Below are 23,333 nucleotides of genomic sequence, written 5' to 3' on the forward strand. Positions count from 1 at the left end.
AGCATAGCCCAGACCTCATTACACTTTATCCGTAACACATCCATGTGCTATTCTAATTGAAAAAGGCTTTTATTTTCACAGGCACTATGCCATTATTGCACCTAATGAAAAAGGACAATAATTCCTTAATTTAATCTATCAGTCCATGTTCAAATTTCCCTGATTGTACCAAACATGTCTTTTGACAGTGGCTCGCTTGAATCAGGATCCAAATGAGGTTATTGCATTTGGCAAGTGTCTTGATTTTTATGCTTTAACGTTCTGTCTTCCTAAGTTTCACACCATGAATTTGTTGCAAAAACCAGGTCACTTGTGTAGTAGAATGTCCCACATTTTGAGTTTGGCTGATTATGGCTGATTTGTCTACCTCCCTTATTTCTGGTAAACCGGTAATTAGATCTTGGCTTGATTAGACTTAGCTTCTTTTTTGCTTTTTAAGGCAACAATATTTCTTGGAGAGCGCTGAATCCCCCTCCTGGTGATGTTAAGTTTGATCACTGGGTTCAGGCACTGTCAGCCTAAGTTTTCCATTACAAAATTCCCCAACACCTTTTATCCAAGTGTTTTAGCATCATTTCATGATCCTCACCCAGACTCATTACTTCACTAAGGTTTGCAAAATCATGATTTTCTAATCCTATCGTTTCTTTTGCATTTATTAGCCAGAATTCTTCTACCAAAAAAATAACTTTTGCCTATCTGCCTACCTACAATATAACCGATCGAGGAATGACCAGAAAAAAAAAAAATGTTTATTTCCCTTTATCAATGTTCACAGTAATTAGTTGACTCCCTATAAAACTCCATGGGTAACAAACATGCTGTTTTCCTTAAGTATCATTATTATTAACTAATGGGTTTTTATATATTTTATGTGTTATAATCTACTGAAGTCATCATTGTTCTTTTAATGCCGAAATTGTTCCATCTTTGGCCAGTGGGACCCCTTCGTATCGGTTCCTCAGTCATCCTTACGTGACCCCAATAGTCTTTGATGGCTTCCTGGCTTCCAGGCATGAGATGATCCAGATCTGGAACCAGCCATTTATCTAAGGAGCCTTGATTCTCTTTGCTTACTTTTTAATTTTTTTGAAACTGGAAAATGGTATGTGGAGATCAAATCTGCACATTAGGGGTGTTTGTTACTACTGGGTTCGTGATTGTTTCTAGGCCTTTTCAGCAGAGAGCTAGAAAACACATTTTTTAAGAGGACAATATGTACTTTGTTCATTCTGCTATCTAACTCAGATCTGAAATTATCCTAGGCTTGTTTAATATTTTGAACTGTTTCTCATATGTTGAAATTCTTGATGCCTAATGACATTAACATGCTTATTTGCTTTATCTTTAAATATCTATCATAGTTTCAAAACAGCAGTGTCAATATTACTACTAACAACGAGACTAGTAAGTGCAATTTAATATTTGCATGCATTTCTAGTTGTCCTTCGACTATATCCCATTAGGGAAGTACAGTCAAAATACGTATAAAGCCACTTGAAATGATTTTCTCCGTGTAGTTTTGCCACCAATCTGACATGTAATGGCTCATTTGCTCCCATTTGTTTTTTATTTTTGTGGAGTGTTTTATTCTCTTTACTTAACTTTGTTTTATAAATATGCAAAACATTTACAAGTTTCCAAAAACAGTCACTGTATCATAAAGTACATTCACAGAAGTCTCATTTCCGTCCCTGCCCTCTCCATCTCACAAAGGAAACCATTTTTAGAAGACTGGGGTTTATTCTTCCATTGTCTAACTTGTAAATATAAGCAATTAATGTATATTTATATCACTCCATTCCTTATACAGAAGGTAGCATCTAAACACTATTATGCATTTTATTTCACTAACAATATGTATCGACATCACTCCAGGTTAGTATGTTTATTGGTATATGTAAGAAGTCTTTCATATATCTTTTTATAGCTGCCTAGCACTTTATCCTGTGCATGTACTGTAATTTATTCAGCCAGTTCTTTATTGACATGTGAGCAGTTTCCAGTGTTTTGCTATTAAAAAATGCCATAATGAATAATAGCCTTGTGCACACAGCTTTTTGTATTTTTGCCAATGTATCACTAGGATTGATTCTAAGAAGTTTAGGATTTGGCTTAGGATTGCTGGGTGAAATAGTAAATATATACATAGAGTGGCTATGTGTTGCCAGATTTTCTTAATGAGTTACATCGTTTTGTCCCCTCACAAGCAATGTAGTACTATCCTCAGGTGTGTTTTGGTCCCAGATCAGATAGAGGAGGCTTCAGAGATGAATCATAGATAGATAAGATTCCTGACCCCAGGAACTCAGTCTAGTGAAAGTCCTATGGGCAAACAAATAATGTTGTAACTTAATAAGCCAGGCAGATCTATCCTGAAGCTAATGAAGCTTAAGCTTGAGTCCCCTATAGAGGCACTTTCCAAGGTCTCAGCAATGTGTTCATGGAGCCATTCTGTAATGTTTTTCCTAAAGAGATACCCCAAATTATTTAAGCTTCAGCCTCCGTAACACGTTGATTTCACCTCACTGCCTATCTTTGGGGGTTCTGGGGATGGATGGATTTCAAGTCTCAGTTCTGCAGTCAGCGTCAGATGAGGGATTCCTGTATTTACTGACACAACAAAAGGAAAAAGGCTCTTCTGACCAGAAGAGATACCCCTCTCCTGATTCTGATCAGTTACCCACACAGGTAATAAGGCCTTCCATAGTTTCCCTCTACTTTCAAGGGCAGAAACAGCCTTGGCTAGCGTCAGTATTCCCAGCAGACAGCTAAAGAATGGTAGATGGTACTTAAAACAAAAGTCTGAACCGATTATAGAGCCGGGTATTGTCGGGTTTGGGGCAGGGTTGGGGGGGGGTTGGGGAGGCAGTTACACCAGGAGAGCGGGTATTCAAAGCAGGCACACACACCCCACAAAAACACACCATTTGGTCAAATAAGGCAGAGGTCTGTTTCCTCACCTGTAAAAACAGGATTAGTAAGCCTGCCCTTGTGAGGTTTGGTCAGGATTACTAAACTAATTTAAAGACCTAACCCAGTCCCAGACTCTCGGGAGAAGGTCCATAAATAGAGGACAGAAAATAAAATGGGTAAGTGGTTGATCCTTGAGATTGGTGACAGGGATGCTTTGCACATCGTCCCAATGCACCACTGGGAGGAGGAACAGCCACTTTATTGACAAATAGTAGATGCAGAATAAACTGACAAAGAAGGAACGGACGTTTCTGGCGGACGCTTACTGATCTGTGTAACTAACTGAATAATGGATTGGTCCGAGTCTCTGAGTCGCTGACAGTCCCGGGCTGGCTGTCAGGCGACTGAGGGCCGGCATCTGACGGACCGCTGTCAGTCTGGCCGCGAGAGTACAGCCGTCTTCGCTGTCCATCCCGGCCCCGGCTGCCTCGGACCGCCGCCCGTCGCCGCTCGCGGGTTGGATCCGGACTCCACGCGGGGGCAGCCGCCGGGCAGGGCGCCAGGGGCCGGCACCGCCTCCCCTTCCTCTCGGCGCCGGGCAGGGCGCCCCCGACTCCCGGCGGCCGGGGCCCGGGAACAATGAGGCGCCGGGTTCTTTAAGGGAGATACCACCGCGCCGGCGGGGCAGGGGACGGCGTCCTCCCAGATGATCGCACCCAGTCCCGCGCCGCCGCCGCCTGGGCAACTGCACCGTCCGCAAACATGGCTCAGTGACTCTGACAAAAGGTGCAGCCTCCCTCCCGGCGGGGCGGACGCCAGGCCTCCCAGCTCGGGCCGCGCCTCCCCGCGGGCCCGCCGAAGAGCTCCGCGTCCCGCAGGCACCCCAGGCCCGAGCCGAAGAAGATGCACCAGGCGTTCCGCCCCAGCGACCCCCGCACACCTGCCCGCAGCTCGGTAGGTGGGAAGGGGGGGCGGGGAGGGAGCGGGGAGGCCGCGCCGGGCGCGCGCACTCCCAGGCCCGGACCTGCTGCCGCAGACCGTCCCAGGGGCCGCGGGCCGTGCGCGCCCGCTGCGGCTTTACGGATACCGAGTCCCGGCGTGCAGCGGCCTCCGCGTTCCCGGACCCGGCCACCCCTGCGGGGAGGGGCACTAGTGGTGCGTTCCGGGGCGCGCACACCTTCGGCGACTCCCGGCTCCTGAAAGCCTCGGGAGAGGGAGGAGGACGGCGGAGCGCGGGGCGCGCGCCCAATAAGGATGGCGCTCGGCGTCCCGGCTCGCGCTACGGAAAGCCGGAGGGGGGCGGGGCCGCACGGCGTAAGGGGGTGTGTCCGCGCGCACCACGGGGGCGCGCGCCGGTCTCTGACTGGAGGCCGCCGCGGCTGAGGCGCGAGCTGCCCGATAATGGCGGCCTGCAGAGCCCGTGAGAGGGAGAAGCGGCGGCGGCTACCCTGAGGTAAATCTGGCCCTTCAGGCCTGGCAGAGAGGCCCTGCTGCAGAGCCGAGAGCCCTGCATGCGCCTCCCTCCCCGGAAGGCCTGTCACAGACCTGTCAGCGGAGTCCTCCTAGGGAAGGCCTCCGGCCCGCACTCCTCAGGCCACCGGCCCCGGCTGCGGCCTCCCTTTCTGCCCCTGGCCTCCTGCCCAGGCTCTGGGCCTCAGCCGCCAGCCCCAGGAGTCAGGGCAGCTGCAGGACTGGCTCCTCGGGGTGAAGGGCCTCGGGAGGATCCCCTCCGGGTTTGGTCAGGACGCCGCCGAGGAGGGGGAGGGCCTGATACTCGGCCAATGAGCGGGGCGCTGAGCCGCCGCGTCGGGCAACACCTCTGCCCAGGGCTGGCCCTTCCCGGGCCCGGCAGGTGTGGGGCCGGGCCGGCCGGCGGCCCGGCGCTGGGCTAGCAGGGCCGGCGCGGGGGTCCGGGAAGGGCCGGCCGGCCGCTCAGGTTCGCATCCAGGGATTTCATACACGCCCTCCCTCCCGCTTATTGGGGTGCCCTTTCGTGTGGGGGTACGGGCCAGCCTGGCAGGCCACGAGCCACTTTGACACAGATAGTAATGGGCGATCCACGGAGAGCGGGAAGGAAAGGCTGCTGTGGACCCGGGGCACGGATTCCGTGGCAGGAAATCAGACACTAGGAAATGCAATAGGAATTTGAACGGGGGGGGCGGGGGGGGTTCCAGTTAGAGGAAGTGGGACGAAGAAGTAATCTCAGAAGCTTTCATTTTCTTTATTAAATCTTTCCTATGGACTCAGAGTAGCTGGACCCAGTTTTTCAGGGTCAAGAGTCAGTAGCTTCTTGTACCCCCCCCCCCCCCCAAACTGTATGCTATGAAGATTGCACGCTCTCTTGCGCATCGTGGCCATCTGCAAATGAGATTTGTTCCCGAAGCTCATGAGAATCTCAACATTTTTTGGAGAATGAGGTGGCATGCTTTCGACTCTCTTGATACAACTCACGAGCATTTCTGGGTAGGGCCTTTGCTTCTGCCTTTAAATGATTTTTCAAGTTGAAAGATCTCTGCCAGAGAGCCCCTTCATATGGAGGAGAAGGTTTTGGTGGCAAAAATGGTCTAGATCTAAATAGCCGTTGTCAAACTCAACAACAGAAAGGTAACCATATTCTAAGTAGCTTGTTTTATTTTATTTTGTTAAGTTTATTTATTTTGAGAGAGCGCCAGCGTGGGTGGGAAAGGGGCGGAGGGAGGGAGGGAGAGAGGGAGAGGGAGAGAGAGAGAGAGAGAGAGAGAAAGAAAGAGAAAGAAAGAGAAAGAGAATCTTTAGTAGGCTGCATGTTCAGCGCAGAGCCAGATGCAGGGCTCAATCCCAGGATTCTGGGATCATGACCTGAGCCAAAGTCAAGAATCTGTTGCTCAACCTATTCAGCCACCCAGGCGCTTGCTTTATTTTTAAAAGACCATTTTTCTCCACAAACTTTCTTTTCATTTATTTTGCAAGAAATGAGGAAATAACATATAATTAAATTAAGGACATATACAGTTTGACAGTTTACTAAAAGAAAAAAAAAAAAAAAAGAACAACTACACATTTTCAGTTCTATATGTAACGTGGTTCACTTTCAGTCCTTAAGCCCAAGCCAGGTGTTTGTATTTCTAACTGTGGGGGTTTTTTGTTTTTGTTTTGACATTTTTATGAACTTGTGTGTGTGTGTCAGCTTTAAGGAGAAGCTGGAGTTTTATCATTTTTACTTACTGATCAAGAAAAAACAAATTTTTTGGTTTGTTTGTAACAGTAATTTTTGAAGCAGTTATAACGTAGTGGTTACAGTTATGAGGGTCAGAGCCAGATGACCTGGTTTCAAATCCCAGGTCCACCAGTTGGTAGCTGTTTGACCTTAGACATGTTGCTTAAACTGTCTGTGCTTTAGTTTTCTCATCTATAAAATGACCATAATAGTGTCTGCTTCAAAATATTGTTGTGAGGATTAAATGAATTTAATATTATAAAGTGCTTGGAACAGTTCCTGATACATGGTAAGTAGTACCTAAGTGTTAGCTGATTTATTATTATTATTATTATTATTATTATTATTAAAATATTTAGATTTGCCTAAGTTATAACAGTTACCCTTCAAGCAGTACAAACAGTGAAACAGATAACTAAATCATACATAAGAAGGTATATAAGCCAGTAAGTATACTTAATTTCAACAGAGCAAACTTTGTTGATTTTTCCAGAAACTTTGACCTTGAAGATGGTGAGTAGCCAGCCAAAGTACGATCTAATACGGGAGGTAGGCCGAGGCAGTTACGGTGTTGTGTATGAAGCAGTCATCAGAAAGACCTCTGCACGGGTGGCAGTGAAGAAGATTCGATGCCATGCACCTGAAAATGTTGAACTAGCCCTGCGTGAGTTCTGGGCCCTAAGCAGTATCAAGAGCCAACATCCAAATGTGATTCACTTGGAGGAATGCATCTTACAAAAAGATGGGATGGTGCAAAAAATGTCCCATGGCTCTAATTCTTCCCTTTATTTACAGGTATGTGTGGTTGAATGGGAAATAGAAGTGACTTGAACATAGCATTGGTCAGCAAAAAGAGAAATAAAAGCGTCAGATAAACTTGTACTTTTAAATGCAGGTGTTTATATAGTTAGGAGTAGATAGGGGTCTGCCAAGAACTGAGTAGATGTTTGCTTTAAAACAAGGTTTTATTTAAACCTATGATGCAAATACCTAAAAATAACATAAGCCACCTGTTATGCCATGATACTTGCCAATCTGCATGGGAATGGGGCAATGTAGGAACTAGAGAAGTGATTGAGATCAGAGTCTAATAAATTCATTTATTTGAAATCACTCTTTTGGGGAACTGAAGACAGAAGAAAATGAAAACTCCACAATCAATAGCAGTACCCATATAGGTAATTGGGCATTTCTTTATAAATCAGTAGTTTGAACAAAAGCCTCTGCTGTTTTAGAGGGTTACGTGGTTTCTTAACCATGCAACTCCAGTTAATGTTCATGAGGTGTGTGGCATAGCACTTGAATGTTATTAATAGTGCTAATAGCTAACGTTTGGGTTCCTACTCAGTTCTGTGCTCTGTGCTAAGTGCTTTAAAGGCAGTTGCTCAGAACAGTCTTGTGAAGGTGGTATTATTATTATCATCATTACAAATGAAGAAATTGAGGCTTAGAATAAATAATGAATTTATTAAAGTCGCCTATCTAGCAAGTGACAGAATTGGAAGCTGAATATAGGAGACTATCTGACTGCTAAAACTTGTGTTCCCTTAACTTCCAAATTACTCTTGCCTCCAAATTACTTTTTTTGTAGACCTGGAGAAAGCATTAACATAGGAAAACAGAAAAGATTTGCTAGATTTTTTTAGGTTGGCTTCTGACATAGATCAAAATCTCTAGGAGGCCTATACTTGCTGCATAGAAAAGGTATTTAAAACATAGGTAGTTAAAGGCCAGACGAAAATTTCTTAAGTCCAGTCATTCTTGGAAAAAGAAATAACTTTCTATGAGTATGTCTAAATTCAGAATTTACCATCAGGGTACAGAAGTATGATTTTAAAATAACAAAAGCTTTTGGACTAGGAACAACAAGGAAGACAAACACATTAATCTGTGTAATTAGAAACCTGCAGGTTTCATCATATGGTAAACAAATATCAATCTTGAGAACCTAATTTATATCGTAGTTTAGCATGCTCTGCCATGAAACCTCTTAAGGCAGTGACTATAAAGCACAACTATTTAGCCTCTATTTGATTTATTATTTACATTTCTAAAAGTGCTTATTATGTCAGTTGCACTGATAGGAAATATTAGAAACAGTCTCACCACATTCCCTCTTAAAAGTGAATAGGACCGGGGCGCCTGGGTGGCTCAGTCGGTTGAGCGTCCGACTTCGGCTCAGGTCACGATCTCGCGGTCCACGAGTTCGAGCCCCGCGTCGGGCTCTGGGCTGATGGCTCAGAGCCTGGAGCCTGCTTCCGATTCTGTGTTCCCCTCTCTCTCTGCCCCTCCCCTGTTCATGCTGTGTCTCTCTCTGTCTCAAAAATAAATAAATGTTAAAAATAAAAAAATAAAAAGTGAATAGGACCTTGCTGAACTTTGCGTTGAATTTTGGAGACCAAGGTATATAATCTCTCTTGGACTACAGATACAAAGACATTTAAATAAACGACTTATTGCTGATGGTATCCTTCATCCAGATCTAGCAACCTTCATAGTAACTAGGCATTAGGTGGTCTTTCAAGGCTTTAAGATGTAAAGTACTTCCAGACTTGATTCAGTGATTTTTTTTTTTTTTTTTAATCTAAAGCACCTTTTTATTTGTACTCTCTTACATCTTTCAAAGCTTGGTAGACCTGTGTTCGACTTGTAGCACTTTTGCTAGCTGTATGACCTTGGCTAAATAGCTCATGTCTTCCTAGCATCTGTATCTTCAGACGTAAAATAGAAATAATAATTTTTACCTTCCATGGGAGTTGTCAAAATTAGAGATGATGCAGGTATAGTATTTGGCACATAGGAAGTACTCAATAGTAGGTCATTGTTAAAATTGTCTTTTCTATGGATTTATTTAGTTCACCAGACATTGATCAACACATTTAGCAAATACCTTCCCTAATTTAAGTCTGATAAAAACAATTAAATCTATAATGTGACCACAGAGTCCCTATCCCTGGCTTTCTCCATTCTTTACACGAATTTTTGTTTTTCTCTGTGTTTTTCTAAGTATTTTCCTTGTTCTAAATGATTAAACCAGTTCCTAATAGCCAAAAACCTTACCTAGAAGAAAATGTAAAACAAATAATTAACAGAGGATGTAGTCTCAACGTAGGAACTTAGTGGCCAGTCTGTATAATTTATAATAAGTGTCGTGAATGAGAGGTACAGGATGATATAGGAGCATATGATAGAGAACCTGACATAATTCTGGGGCTCAGGAATTATGAACTTTCAACTGAGGGATACCTGGGTGGCTCAGTTGGTTAAGCCTCTGACTTCAGCTCAGGTCTTATCTCATGGTTTGTGTGTTCGAGTCACACGTCAGGCTTTACACTGACAGTGTGGAGCCTGCTTGGGATTCTCTCTCTCTCCTTCTCTCTCTGCCCCTCCCCCACTGTCTCTCAAATATATATACATACATACACACACACAGGAACTGTTTCAACTGAAACAGTGGAAACATGAAAGATAAAGAGGAGTTAGCCAGGTGAGTGAGTGAGAAAACTTCACAGCCAGAAAGAACTGTACGTACAAATATCTTAAAGCAAAAAGTACAAAACATTCTAAGAAGTGAAAGAAGATAATAAGGCTATACTATACTGGGAGAGTTGTTTTAGATGAGACTGGAAATATCAGCAAGGTTAGAGGATCCCATAGCCCATGTTAAAGAGCTTAGATTGTATCCTAAGAGATCAGGGAAGCTATTGAAGGACTTGAGCCAAGAGAATCTATGGCTGATGACATCCTCTACACGTGGAAATAAGCAGATTGGGCACTGTACTTCTATAGCTCTCAACCAGTGACCCTCAAACTATAGCCCTCAGCTGGTTTTTATATGGCCCAGATGCTAAAAATAGTTTTTACTTTTTTTTTTTTAAGTTTGTTTATTCATTTTGAGAGAGAGAAAGAATGTGAGCGGGGGAGGTGCAGAGAGCTAGGGAGACAGAATCCCAAGCAGGCTCCGCTCTGCCAGCGCAGAGCCTCACGTGGGTCTCGGTCCCACGAACTGTGAGATCATGATCTGAGCTGAAATCCAGTCAGGCACTTAATGTACGGAGCTACCAGGCACACCTAATTTTTAGCGTTGTTTTTTTTTTTTTTTAATGTTTATTTATTTTTGAAAGAGTGTGGGGAGGAGGGGCAGAGTGAGAGGGGGACAAAGAAGCTCCTCGCTGTCAGCAGAGAGCCCAGAGAGCCTGGTGCAAGGCTTGAACTCACAAACCATGAGATCATGACCTGAGCCAAAGTCAGACACTTAACTGACTGAGCCACCCAGGTGCCCCCAGTTTTTACATTTTTAAAGAGTTTTTAAGAAAAAGAAAAGAAATGAAAAGGAATATGAAACAGAGACCTTATGTGGCTTATCAAGCCTAAAATATTTACTTATCTGGCCTTATTCTAAACCATTCTTTGAATGCTAGGACTCTGCATTGCTCAAAGCTATTTAGGAAGTTTGATTTTGAGAGTAAAGACAGAAGAGAGGAAATGAAGGAGTGATGACGCTGGTCTTTAATCTCAGCATATTTAGTAATAGTGCACTTGGTAAATAATTGTGTGATCTGTACCTTTCTAGACCGTTCTGGCTCACTGGCAAACACATACAACAAAGAAAATGCATGCCAAAGACATCTGCACACAGTTGCAATTACAGCTGTTTGCCATTGGGGGAGATGGCATGAAAAGGTGCTCTTTGCTTCTGCCCTCCAAAATGACAAGAGGACGTACTAGTGGACTTAAACGTAAAATTAGCAGTTCATTCATTCTTTTAAATTTTTTTTTTAATATTTACTTATTTTTGAGAGAGAGACCGAATGCAAGTGGGTTAGGGGCAGAGAGAGAGGGAGACAGAATCTGAAGCAGGCTCCAGGCTCTGAGCTGTCAGCACAGAGCCCAACGAGGGGCTCGAACTCACAGGCCATGAGATCATGACCTGAGCCAAAGTCGGAGGCTCAACCGACTGAGCCACCCAGGTGCCCCACCAGTTCATTCATTCTTTAACAACTCTTCATCTTCCCTACTGAGCTTCTATTCAGTGGGTTTGAAAAGGACACTATGGGACAAATGCTTTCAAAGCACTGTATCTATATTTTAGAATGACAATTCATATTCAGTGAAGTAATTAATATTCTTGAATTTAAGGTAATAGAGTTATAGTTAGATAATCATAACAAATGAAATAGCAATTTGTTCTAGGTTTTCAGCTTGTATAAAAGAAATCTACAAACTCAGATTTGAATTTTTATTTCAAAATGTAAATGTTTTTTTATAAATTGGTTTTAGAAGCCTCCAGTGATTGCCAATGTATTTGCGTTCTGCCTGTAGAAGTTTATGAAGCAATGATGTCAGTCTTTATTTTTATCAGTGACTACAGGAAGGCTTTATTTCTGTAACAACTAGTGTTCCTTGATCATTTTTCTCTTAATATCACAGATTATTTGATAGTGTATGTCCAGTGAACAAGAAAGTTATTTCAGGCCATTTAATTGAATAGAAATTCCTAATGGATGTTTATATCGCAGCTGGCAGTCTCCCAGATCTGGCTGCTGAAACTTTGACTTTTTTTTTTTTTTAATGTTTATTTATTTCTGAGACAGAGCATGAGTGGGGGAGGGGCAGAGAGAGAGGGAGACACAGAATCCGATGCAGGCTCCAGGCTCTGAGCTGTCAGCACAGAGCCTGACGCGGGGCTCAAACTCATGAACTATGAGATCATGGCCAGAGCCAAAGTCGGTTGCTCAACCAACTGAGCCACCCAGGCGCCCCAAAAACTTTGACTTTTTCATGAAGCTATTAGCTAGGTGGGTAGAGTTCAGCTCCATTAACACACACACAAAATGTATAGCCAGTTGGACGCTTTTCAAAATAAAGCTATTGATTGAGTGATTGATTGATTGTAAGTTCTATACCCAATGTGGGGCTTGAACTCGTGACCCTGAGATAAGGAGTCCTATGTTCTACCAACTAAGCCAGCTAGGCACCCCTAAAGCTATTTAATTTTTTAAAAAAATTTTTTTAATGTTTATTTTTTTGAGAGAGAGCATGAGCAGGGAAGGGGCAGAGAGAGAGGGAGACACAGAATCTGGAAGCAGGCTCCAGGCTCTGAGCTGTCAGAACAGGGTCTGATGCGGAGCTCCAGCTCACCCACCATGCGATCATGACCTGAGCCCAAGTCAGATGCTTAACCGACTGAGCCACCCAGAGACCCCACGCCATTTTATTTTTAAATAAATTTTTATGTCTTGACTTAGAGATTTGGTGGTATTCATTAGGAGCAAAATGACAGTTTGAAGTACTGAAGTTTAAAATAAAATGCACATATAAAAGCACTGACCAAATAAAACATTCGTGGAATTTCCACTTAAAATTGGTAGTCTCACTTAACCAGTCACTTATTTTCTATAGCTGAATTTTAATTTTTTTAATGTTTTTTATTTATTTTTGAGAGAGAGCGTGAGCGGGGAGAACAGAGGGAGAGGGGACACAGAATCCAAAGCAGGCTCCAGGCTCTGAGTTGTCAGCAAAGAGCCCGATGCAGGGCCCAAACCCACAAACTGTGAGATCATGACCTGAGTTGAAGTTGGACCCTTAACCAACTGAGCCATCCAGGTGCCCCTATAGCTGAATTTTATAAACTGTGCAGATGATTGTAATCCATTTATTTTTTCCCTCTTATAGCTTGTAGAGACTTCATTAAAAGGAGAAATTGCCTTTGATCCCAGAAGCGCCTATTACTTGTGGTTTGTGATGGATTTTTGCGACGGCGGAGATATGAATGAGTATCTGTTGTCCAGGAAACCCAATCGTAAAACTAACACCAGCTTTATGCTTCAGCTGAGCAGTGCTCTGGCTTTCTTGCATAAAAACCAGATCATCCACCGAGATCTTAAGCCTGATAACATCCTGATTTCTCAAAGCAGGTTGGATACCAGTGACTTGGAACCCACACTGAAAGTGGCCGATTTTGGTCTCAGTAAAGTTTGTTCAGCCTCTGGGCAGAACCCAGAAGAACCTGTCAGTGTAAACAAGTGTTTCCTTTCCACAGCGTGTGGAACAGATTTCTACATGGCACCTGAAGTGTGGGAGGGACATTACACAGCAAAAGCTGACATCTTTGCTTTGGGGATTATCATCTGGGCAATGCTGGAAAGGATCACATTCATAGACACAGAGACAAAGAAGGAACTCTTAGGGAGTTATGTAAAACAAGGAACTGAGATTGTGCCCGTTGGAGAGGCGCTTCTGGAAAATCCCAAAATGGAACTTCTCATTCCTGTGAAGAAAAAGTCTATGAATGGGCGAATGAAACAACTGATTAAGGAAATGCTGGCTGCAAACCCTCAGGATCGCCCAGATGCTTTTGAACTAGAACTCAGATTAGTACAAATTGCATTTAAAGATAGCAGCTGGGAAACGTGACACATACATTGTTTGCAAATATCTCGGATGGTATGCTGCTTATGTTTTCACAGTGATGCAACAACATAATGTGGCTGAAAAAGAATATAAAAAGCTAAACTCCACCTTCTAAGGGTTTAGATTTTATTGTGGGGTGTTTTTTTTCATTTTTCTTAAGTCCAAGCTGGCCATTTTGTTAGTATGTTTTAAGTGTGTATTACCAATGTGGGTGTACATTTTTTAAAATGATCATTGGAAGTTTGGCAGGAAAATTCTCTAAGAGCCAAGAGGAGAAGAAAGTCCAGTTTTCTGGAAATAAGTCTCTAAGTATTTTAGACATTCCTTGTCAGTATTAGGAATTTCCATGGAAGAAGAGGTTTGCATGCTGGTAATGCAACCTTTGAAGCTTTGTAAAGGAAACATATATGTATATATTTATGTATATGTAAGTATGTGAATGTGTGCATTTTGCATTCCATATGAAGAAAATGCCACTTCTGTTTAAATTATTTGATGTAGGTTTGGGTTTTTGAGATTTGCTGGTGAAATCAGTGATAAAAATAAAAGAACCTTCCCTCATCTTCCTACCCTGTCCTTCCCTCTAATGAAATCATACCACATTTTTTATTTTTGTAATATTATACAGCTTTTTTTTAAGGCATCATTTTGGAGGGTCTAAAATTATCTAACTAAACATAAAATTAAGTGATCCAAAGCTGCTGAAGTATGTTTGAGCTCTCCAGTGCCCTATAGCTGCAGGAGTTGAATTAGCCATGCAATCATGTGGTAGCAGGTTGGCAAGGACCTTGATTCAATCACCTTCTTTAAGTAACCAAGCATTCAATTAACCAATTAAACCACTGCACTGGAACATGTCTGCACTTGAGCATCTGCAATCTGATATAAATCTGAACACAGGATTCCTCTGTTTCTGAAAACTTTGCTATATATGAACTGCCCTACTTGATATATTAATTTTTGATTTCAAGACTTTGTCTAAGCCTCAGCATAAAGTTGAAGAAATCAAAAGAAATCTACCCTCACATCGCCTGCCCTGATATGGTCTCTTGTGTAATCACTGGAATTCCTTTCGTTTTAGCACTAATGCTATTTTCTCTTGTCTAATTTGACACAGTAATGATAGTGATATGGTTGTGTTAAATGTTGATCACCTTTTTCTAAAGTGGGAGATGATACCTATACAGTGTGACAAATGGATAAAATATTGTGGCATCAATTATATCTTTCAAGTAGAAACATTATTGATTTTATACAATCACACTTGGTATGGTCTATGTAAAAAACCAATAGACTGTTACTCTTCTTGAAGTTAGTTTGATTTTTAACCCTGTATGGTTGTCTCCAGTTTGTTTTCCTATATACATGCAGAGAATTAAAGTCTAAGGAAAGTTTTCCTAAAACAGAATATTAGCCTTTAAGGTTAGATAGACTTTAAGACCATTGTATCTAGGTTAGTCTTTATAAAGCACTAGAATCTTTGGTCAAAGTAAAAAAAAAAAAAAAAAAAAAAAAAAAAAAGTATTAGAATACTGAAATTGTTAATAGTTTCATAGTCTCCTCGCTTTTTTTTTCTTGAGTTTTTTTTTTTTAATTGAAGCATAGTTGGCACCCAATGTGTCTCCTCAGTTTTTTTGAACTTCTACAACTTTTGGAATTTTGCTAACATAATTTTTCCTTATTTAAAGTGTATTTGGGGACTAGAGAAGGTGAAAAAGCACAAAAAATTAGAGTATGTAAAATTTCTGAACTATGCGTTACTTGATCTGGAAGTTTGAAATTTGGACTGAAAGGCTTTATTGAACTAAAGCCTTTTATTATTTTTTTTAATAAACCTTTTAAAATAAGAAAATCATATACTTTTAACATCACTTTCAAGCCAATAAATACAAGAAACTTTTTGGAAATTAGAGGTGGAAATACACTGGAACCTCATGACCATTGACCCTCTGGATCACCAAATTACTATAACACAGATCTGGCCAAGGGGATTGAGTTATTGGAAGTGAAAAGTATTCTAGTGTCACATCAGTAAGGTGGCACTTCAGCAGAGATTCATGATGATTCAGGTGATAGCATGCCGGTGCTTCATTTGCTCTTCAAATATCTATGTGCTTAGAGTCATGGTTCCCTAAGTACATAGTTTTGGTCTTGCTTCATTTAAAATAGCTAACAATTACTTACTTTGAAAGATTTCACCTGTGAAGTGGAAATCTTTCCTTCATTGGCAGCAAAGGTATGAGGTGATCAGGAGGTTTCTTCTGGAATTTTCTCAGTCCTTGTATTCTAAAATAGCCTATGATACCAAGCAAAATGATAGTAAATTCTTTGTCTCTATTTGTTCTTTTGGTCAGGAGGTATTTATTAAGTACCTACTGTGAGCTCAGCACTAAAGGTCAGTTGATAAAATGACAGTTTAAAAATGGTATATAACCCTACAAGCCTTTTCCAGCCAGGAGTAAGAAATAAAAGGTTAGCGATACTTGGAAATTCCTGGATATTTGCTAGAGGAAAAACGAAAGCAAGAATTTGTGCACAGTGCCTTGCCCATGATAGGTACTCAATAAACAATTACTATTCCTCAGAGTCTCTTGCCATGGTTTATAGTGTTTTATGAAATTTGTCTTAATTGAAAAAAGACCAAATATTTCAAATAAGCTCATAGGCAGCTGTGGCCAGTTAAAATATGGGGTTGTACAGTTAGTTCCTAGAATGTTATTTTGCACTAGATGTCACTTAGAAAGATGGGGTTCCTGTAGATTTTTGGTGCTAAGGGATACTTTGTCATTATGATGAAGTAAGTGTTAAGTGTCAGATAAATAGCACACTGAATAGTTCTTTCTGCTGGTCTGTTTTTTCCTCTTTGTTGTTGTTGTTGTTTTTAATTGTAAAATGTTTATCAATCAAACTATTGTAGCAGCTACAAAATAATTCACCAGCATGACAAAATGGTCAAAAAATAAGTCATCAGCACTTCAAAAATGAAAGCAACTTTTGAAATTTTCTTTTAAAATTGTCAAATATATTTTATGAAGAATTTATAAAAGGGGGAAATGATTGTAATTTATTGTTCATGACTGTTTTTTTTTAAATAAAGTGAGTTTCAACAACAAAAAAAAAACCCTGAAATTCTATATTGCTGATTTGGTGGCTCTGTATAGTTCTGTAGTGCTTTACTTCATGAACATAAAATAGAGGGTATAAAATTTGAAACAATGTCATTTTCAGCCTTATCTATTAAGTGAAACTTTCTGTAATAGAAGCTATTACTGAGGAAAAGATGATTGGATTATAGGAATTTCAGCATTTCAAGTTCTCTAAAATTTTAATGCTTACTATCTTGCTGTATTTGTCAGAAGAACTTATATTGCCTGAAATAAATGGTTTTTTTTCCATTAATCTTTCTATCTCCTTAAGCTGAGGATGCATCCCAGACTCAGAATGAAGTACAGTAAATGTACCAAGAGGAAGTCATTTTTCAATCCATAACTTGAAACCATGGTTTCCTTTCTATAAAGTCATCTGGCCCGCTTTTTTTCTTTTATAGGTTTTATTGTGTATGTCTTCTCCAGAATAAACAGAGTACTGAGGATACAGTGCACTTAGTGGCCCAATAGACCAGCAGAGGGAAAAACTGGAGGCAGAAAACATTAACGCTGCCTGTGATCCAGCGGCAAGTAGGAACTTAGGCATCAGGAATTGTGGCTGCTTCTGACTCTGCCACCTTCTCCTGGCATAACCTTTGTACACAGGCAAATTTTGCTTTCTGTTTTGAGACTAATTTTTTAATTAAATCTTAAGCTATAAATATTTGTATTTACTAGCTCGTTTGTAATCCCTTGCAGTTTACAAAGAGCCTTCACATGGCTTTTAACATATCTTTGCAGTGGGTTTTACTTAAAATAGGGGCTGGTTTCTTGATGAAGAAATTAATAGTAGCACACCAGTTAGTGAGGTGATGGTAAGGGTTTTAATGCCTAATCTCAGACTCCAGCTGGAGTTTTCTCTAATAACAAAGCTTTATCTTTCTCACTGAAAATGACCCCTGGTTGTTTTGGTCTTTAAATTTAAATGTTGCTCTCTTAGCCAACCAATCATAGATGTCCTCTAAAATGCAGTGTAATGATAGACAGTTGGTTTGTGGTTAGATAACAACTTGAGAAAACCTACCACACCTCTTGAGGGCACAGTGCTGTCTTGCGTCTTTTAAAGGCAGTACTTTCTCTTTTGTAATGATTTCTCATTGGTTAGAAGAGAATTGTAAAAAAAAAAAAAAAAAAAAGATATCTTTGACTTCACTCTTTCGTTTCCTGTTCAGCCCTGGTATTTCAAGCTTAACTTGTTCTGAGCAGAATTAGGTAACTTGGCATTACTAAAGGCATCATGGCCTAGAGGCTGAAGCACAGGTTCACTGTAGCAGATCTACCGAACACTCGCTTTTGCAAATACCTACATGATATGTGGCACTGGGCAAGTCACTTCATTCTGAGCCTTAGTTCCCTTATCTGTAAAACTGACATGATGTATTTACATTTCAGAATTTTTGTATGGGTCAGAGATAATACACATCAAGTGCCTGGCATAGTATCTGGTACATTAACTTCTCAAATCGTCGCCATTATTGTTAACTGGGGTTCTGATTTTGACAATATGTTGAATGAATGAATGGGTTCCCAATAAGCCGGTCTTCAGCTGTGGCTTTGATTCTTCTCCCCTTTGGGATAACGTGATGAAGGCATTACTTTCCTCAGGAAAATGTCTGCCTGTAATTTCAGGGGAAACTTTGGGGATGATGGGTACGTTCATGGGTTTCATACATAGAATCCACCAAACTATATACTTAAATTTATGCACTTTATTTTACATCAATTATACTTCAATAAAGCCATTTAAATTTTTAAAACGCTGATGCCTAGGATCCATTTCATATTAATAAAATGAGAATTTCAGTGAGTAGGGCATGCACGTTAATATTTTTTAAGTATTAGTAATTCTAATGTGAAAACAGGTTAAAATAGTGCAATTGAAACAATACTGCTCAGACTGTGGGATAGGCAGAATAAATCCTAGTGTTTTTTAGATTCGCTTACCTCCTCTAACAACCAACAGCACAGACCCGTTTCAGCACCCCATCCCAAACTCAAGTCCCTATCCTCACTCTCAGACTGTCTACCTCCTAGTAGAACAGCAGCTGTGTTTCTGAGAAACAGAAGAGGTGATGCATTGAATCACTATCAGGTACGTTACTCAAGGGTGGGTATTCTTAAGCAGGAATCCAACAAAGGAATCCAGGATTGTCAGTGGACCCACTAGAATTGTAAGCAAAATTTTATGTGAATAAGCATTGTTTCATAAGAACAGTTCCTAACATAGCAAATTCTTCTTTTTATGTTTGTGTAGTTTTGAGAGAGAAGAGGGGAGAGAGAGAGCCAGAGAGGGGCAGAGAGAGACAGGGGGAGAGAGAAATCCCAAGCAGGCTCCACGCTGTCAGCACAGAGCCCAACTCGGGGCTCGAACTCATGAACCATGAGATCATGACCTGAGCCGAAATCAAGAGTCAGACACTTAACTGATTGAGCCACCCAGGGCGCCCCTTAACAAAGGGGCACATAAGGAACTATTGCATGAGAACTTTGGGTGCAGGGAAAATGGAGTGGATATTGAAAGGAAAAGAATGGACACCGAAGAGATTGGAAAGCTAAGTCACAGATGAGCCCAGGGCAGGCTGGAGTTGACTGGTTGACAACCATTCTTGGCTAGGTCTACATGTCAGAACACTACTCTGCAGAGGCTCTGGTCCTTCTCCAGCTGGCTAACTAATGGGCCTGCTCCAGAGACCTGTCTTGGGCCGTGCCTTTTCCAGTCTAGCAGGCAGGACTTCCGGAAGCTGGTGCAATCTGGTGGACCCTCAACCCCTCTGCTGTCATCACGTCAAAAGCAGTGGTTCTCCTAGTCTTTCCCAAAAGAACGTCAGTGCCCGTGGGCTACAATGGGCTGTGGAGAAGAAAATGTTCTTTGGAGATAAATTACATGTTCACCTGGGCCCACCTTTCAGCCTAAGCCCAGTCCTTAGAGAAGAAACTTCCTGACTTCAGGATTTCTTTTAGACACATAGGACAAAAAGAATCAACTGGATGGTATCATTGGCCTTCAGAGTAATTCATTACCGTCAGTACTAACTTGGGATAATTTCTACGAGCCCTTCCAGTTCTAAAATGTAATGATTCAATTCAACATGGAAAAGTACTTATGAAAAGGGTTGTGAGGTTTACAGAGGAAGGTCACGCACATCCCTGCCCTCCATTGAGAAAATAAAACATACGGTGTATCACTATAAACTTCCTCAAAGACACCAAGAGATAGGAAGCATCATATTTCTTCATCCTCCTCAAACAGCCAAGATTAGAGGGAACTTCTCCAGAATTATCCCTAAGACTTGGAGAAAGGCCTCTGATCCTCACGCTGTCCACTAAGATGCTTATGGACCAAATCCCCACAGCCCAGCCCTATTTAAACACCGGAGCCGGAGTCACATTCCATCCAGTCAGAAATCTTGCTCCCATGGGTCAGTCGGAGCTCAATTCTCACAGAATCAGCCACCGGTCCATCCCCTCGGTCTCAGGAGCTAGTTACTACCTTTGCTGAGGTGGGTAGGGTTGCTCATTGCTCTGTCTTTCAACACTTTGAGCCATTTCGTTGCCCTTGAGACTTGAAACGCAAAGCACTTGTCTCTCCACTGGGACGAACGAAGCCCTAGACCTCAGGAGATAAGGGCGCTATCGCCCTCTTAAAATGGCAGCAGGAAAACTGCTGTTCCAGAAAATTAGCCCTACTATGTGCCAGGCACTGTGTTAGGTACTTTTTTTTGTTTAAGCTTATTTATTTATCCTGAGAGAGACAGAGGGAGAGAGCGTGAAGTGGGGGAGGGGCACAGAGAGAGGGAGGCAGAGAATCCCAAGCAGACTCCAAGCTGTCAGCTCAGAGCCTGCCCCGGGGTCTGGAGCCCACCAACTGCGAGATTATGACCTGAGCCAAAATCAAGAGTCGGGCGTCCAACCAACGGAGCCACCCAGGCAACCCCGTTAGGTACTTTTTAAAACTATTTTATTTATGTACGTTAACTAACTGGAATTTAAATAAAAACTTGAAATTACAAAAAAAAAAAAAAAAACCAAAGTGACAATATTTGGTTTAAAAAACTAGGGGCGCCTGAGTGGCTCAGTTAGTTGGGCACCCAACTCTTGATTTTGGCTCAGGTCAGGATCTCTCAGTCTGTGGGATCGAGCCCCACGTCAGGCTCTCGCTGACAGCGCGGAGCCTGCTTGGGATTGTCTCTCCCTCTGTCTCTGCCCCTTCCCCTGCTTGTGTTCTCCGTGTCTCTCTCGCTCTCAAAATAAATAATCAAATAACATTTTTAAAAATAAATAAAAAATTTAAAAGTGATAATAAAACTATTTTATTCACAAGAATCCTCTCCCAGTTTACAGACGAGCTATAGGGAACTAATAACAACCCACTACATAGGGGAGATTAGCAGTAACAGCTAAAACACACCCTGCAGCTTAAAAAAATGTTTTTTAAAGTTTATTCACTTTTGAGAGAGAGAGAGAGACAGAGTGCAAGTGGGGGAGGGGGCAGAGAGAAAGAGAGACACAGAATCGGAAGCAGGCTCTAGGCTCTGAGCTGTCAGCACAGGGCCCAACGTGGGGCTTGAACTCATGAACCATGAGATCATGATCCAAGCTGAAGTCAGACACTCAACTGACCGAGCCACCCAGACGCCCCAACACCTGCATTTTATGTGCCAGGCCCTACTTCACCTGTTCTACCTGCATTGACTCATAGAATCTCCCAACCCTGCAAAGTGCCTACTGTTCTTTGCCAGTTTACAGGTAAAGAAACAGAAGCCCAGAGAGGGTGGGTAACCTGCCGGAGGTCTACAGCTCTCTCAGGATCTGAGCCTAGGCTCTGAGGGCCCACGACGGTGGTCACTGCTTCTTCACTGTGCTGTGGCAAGTCACAAACTAAAGAGATCATGAAGATGCCCAGAAGGACTATTTCGGGGCACGTATGTCAGGGAAAAGAGAGTGGGTGAATACAATGTGATCAGATTATGAAAGGTCCTCAAAGACAAGCAGAGGAATACAAATTTGTGATCAGAGCTAAAAAAAAAAAAAAAAAAAAAAAAAAAAAAAAACTATTGTGTCTTTTTGTTCTAGCATTTGCTCTCATGCACAGGCTCAGAGCGCCTGGGTAGCTCAGTCGGTTAAGCATCAGACTTTGGCCCAGGTCACGATCTCAGGGCTTGAGAGTTTGAGCCCCTTGTAGGGCTCTGTGCCGACAGCTCAGAGCCTGGAGCCTGCTTCGGATTCTGTGTCTCCCTTTCTCTGCTCCTCCCCCACTCATGCTCTGTCTTTCTCTGTCTCTCAAAAATAAACGTTTAAAGAATTTTTTTTAATTCATAATTGTCAGGGCGCCTGGGTGGCTCAGTTGGTTAAGCATCCGACTTGATTTCAGCTCAGGTTATGATCTCACGGTCATGGGATCAAGTCCTGTGTTGGGCTCTGCACTGGGCATGGAGCTTGCTTAAGGTTCTCTCTTTTTCTTCTCCTCCTGCACACAAGCACTCTCTCTCTCTCTCTCTCTCTCTCTAAAAAAAAGAAAAAAAAATTCACAATCTGCAAGCCAACCCCTTTCTGAAATCCGAAGTCAAATCACATTACTTATGTAATCCTAAAATCCTTAAACAAAGAATTTAAAGTGGTGTGGGTGGGTAGTACCAGCACATTATTGACAGAAATAAATGCATATTGTCAATGTCAACACAGGCTTCAAATAATTCCTACAAACTTCTAGGGAAATGCAAGCTGCTCACAGTGAAAAATAACCAAACACACAAGGTAACAAGGCACCACGAGGGAGAACACATAGAACTGAGAGATGGTAGAAACAGACCTTCAAAGATATTGGGATCATCAGACACACAACATAAAATAACCTTGATATATTCAATTAATTAAGTAAATTAAGTAAATTAATTTAAATTTAAATTAAGTAATTAAGTAAATTACAAGCCAGCTTGTATACTATCCTCGGCACATAGCAAATGCTTAACAGATGTCAATTATAGTAGCACCAGAAACTCACTATGTGACTTTACAAAGTGTAGCCGCTTCACCTCTGTGAACCTCAGTTACCTCTTCCAAAAAGTGGCCATATACAGGAGCCCCTGGGTGGCTCAGTCGCGTAAGCATACAGCTCTTGAGTTCAGCTCAGCTTAGGTCATGATCTCACGTGCAGTTGAGCCCTGCCTTGGTTCTGGGCTGACAGCATAGACCCAGCTTGGGATTCTCTCTCTCCTTCTCTCTCTGTCCCTCCCCCGCTCACTCGCTCTCTCAAACCAAATAAACATTTTTTAAGTGACCATATAATAAATTATGTTTCCAAGTTGCTTTGCAAGCCAAATGAGATAATGTATGTGAAGATATTTCATAAACTACAGGAAAAAAAAAATAGAAATGAAGGAATTACTGCTCTTACCGGTTAACTGGCATTACAAAACACCAAGCGTCCAGGTAAACAACTATCAGAGTGGTCACCAGGGGCAACAGCAGCGCTAAGGAGGTCCAGGATGTGCAGAGAGATGCCTGGCAGCCGTGTGGACCCTGGGGCGATTGGAGGTTGGAAAAGAGAGTCCCAAGGTGAAGGCGAATCAGAAAGGCTCCTTGAAGGGTGAAGCCTGCCCTCTGGTGGATGAGCCTGGGATACTTTGCTCAAAGGCAAGGTGCCCTGTGCGTGTCCCTGGGAA

General features: G+C 42.1%; 1 protein-coding gene across 4 annotated transcripts; it reads left to right on the forward strand.

Annotated features, from left to right (window-relative positions):
• Nucleotides 1-3,849: 3,849 nt before the first annotated feature.
• PDIK1L (PDLIM1 interacting kinase 1 like) lies at nucleotides 3,850-15,046 on the forward strand. Of its 4 annotated transcripts, none has more exons than XM_042952196.1 (3): nucleotides 3,850-3,870; nucleotides 6,606-6,907; nucleotides 12,788-15,046. In XM_042952196.1, the coding sequence occupies exons 2-3, from the start codon at nucleotides 6,623-6,625 to the stop codon at nucleotides 13,526-13,528; spliced, it is 1,026 nt and encodes a 341-aa protein (XP_042808130.1). In that variant the 5' UTR covers nucleotides 3,850-3,870; nucleotides 6,606-6,622; the 3' UTR covers nucleotides 13,529-15,046. The 4 variants fall into 4 exon arrangements, with proteins under 4 accessions (XP_042808130.1, XP_042808127.1, XP_042808129.1 ...); XM_042952193.1 differs by lacking the exon at nucleotides 3,850-3,870 and adding an exon at nucleotides 4,282-4,369; XM_042952195.1 differs by lacking the exon at nucleotides 3,850-3,870 and adding an exon at nucleotides 5,143-5,379.
• Nucleotides 15,047-23,333: the final 8,287 nt, after the last annotated feature.

This window comes from Panthera leo, chromosome C1 (genome assembly GCF_018350215.1).
Source record: "Panthera leo isolate Ple1 chromosome C1, P.leo_Ple1_pat1.1, whole genome shotgun sequence".
In the NCBI taxonomy this organism is placed as follows: Eukaryota; Metazoa; Chordata; class Mammalia; order Carnivora; family Felidae; genus Panthera; species Panthera leo.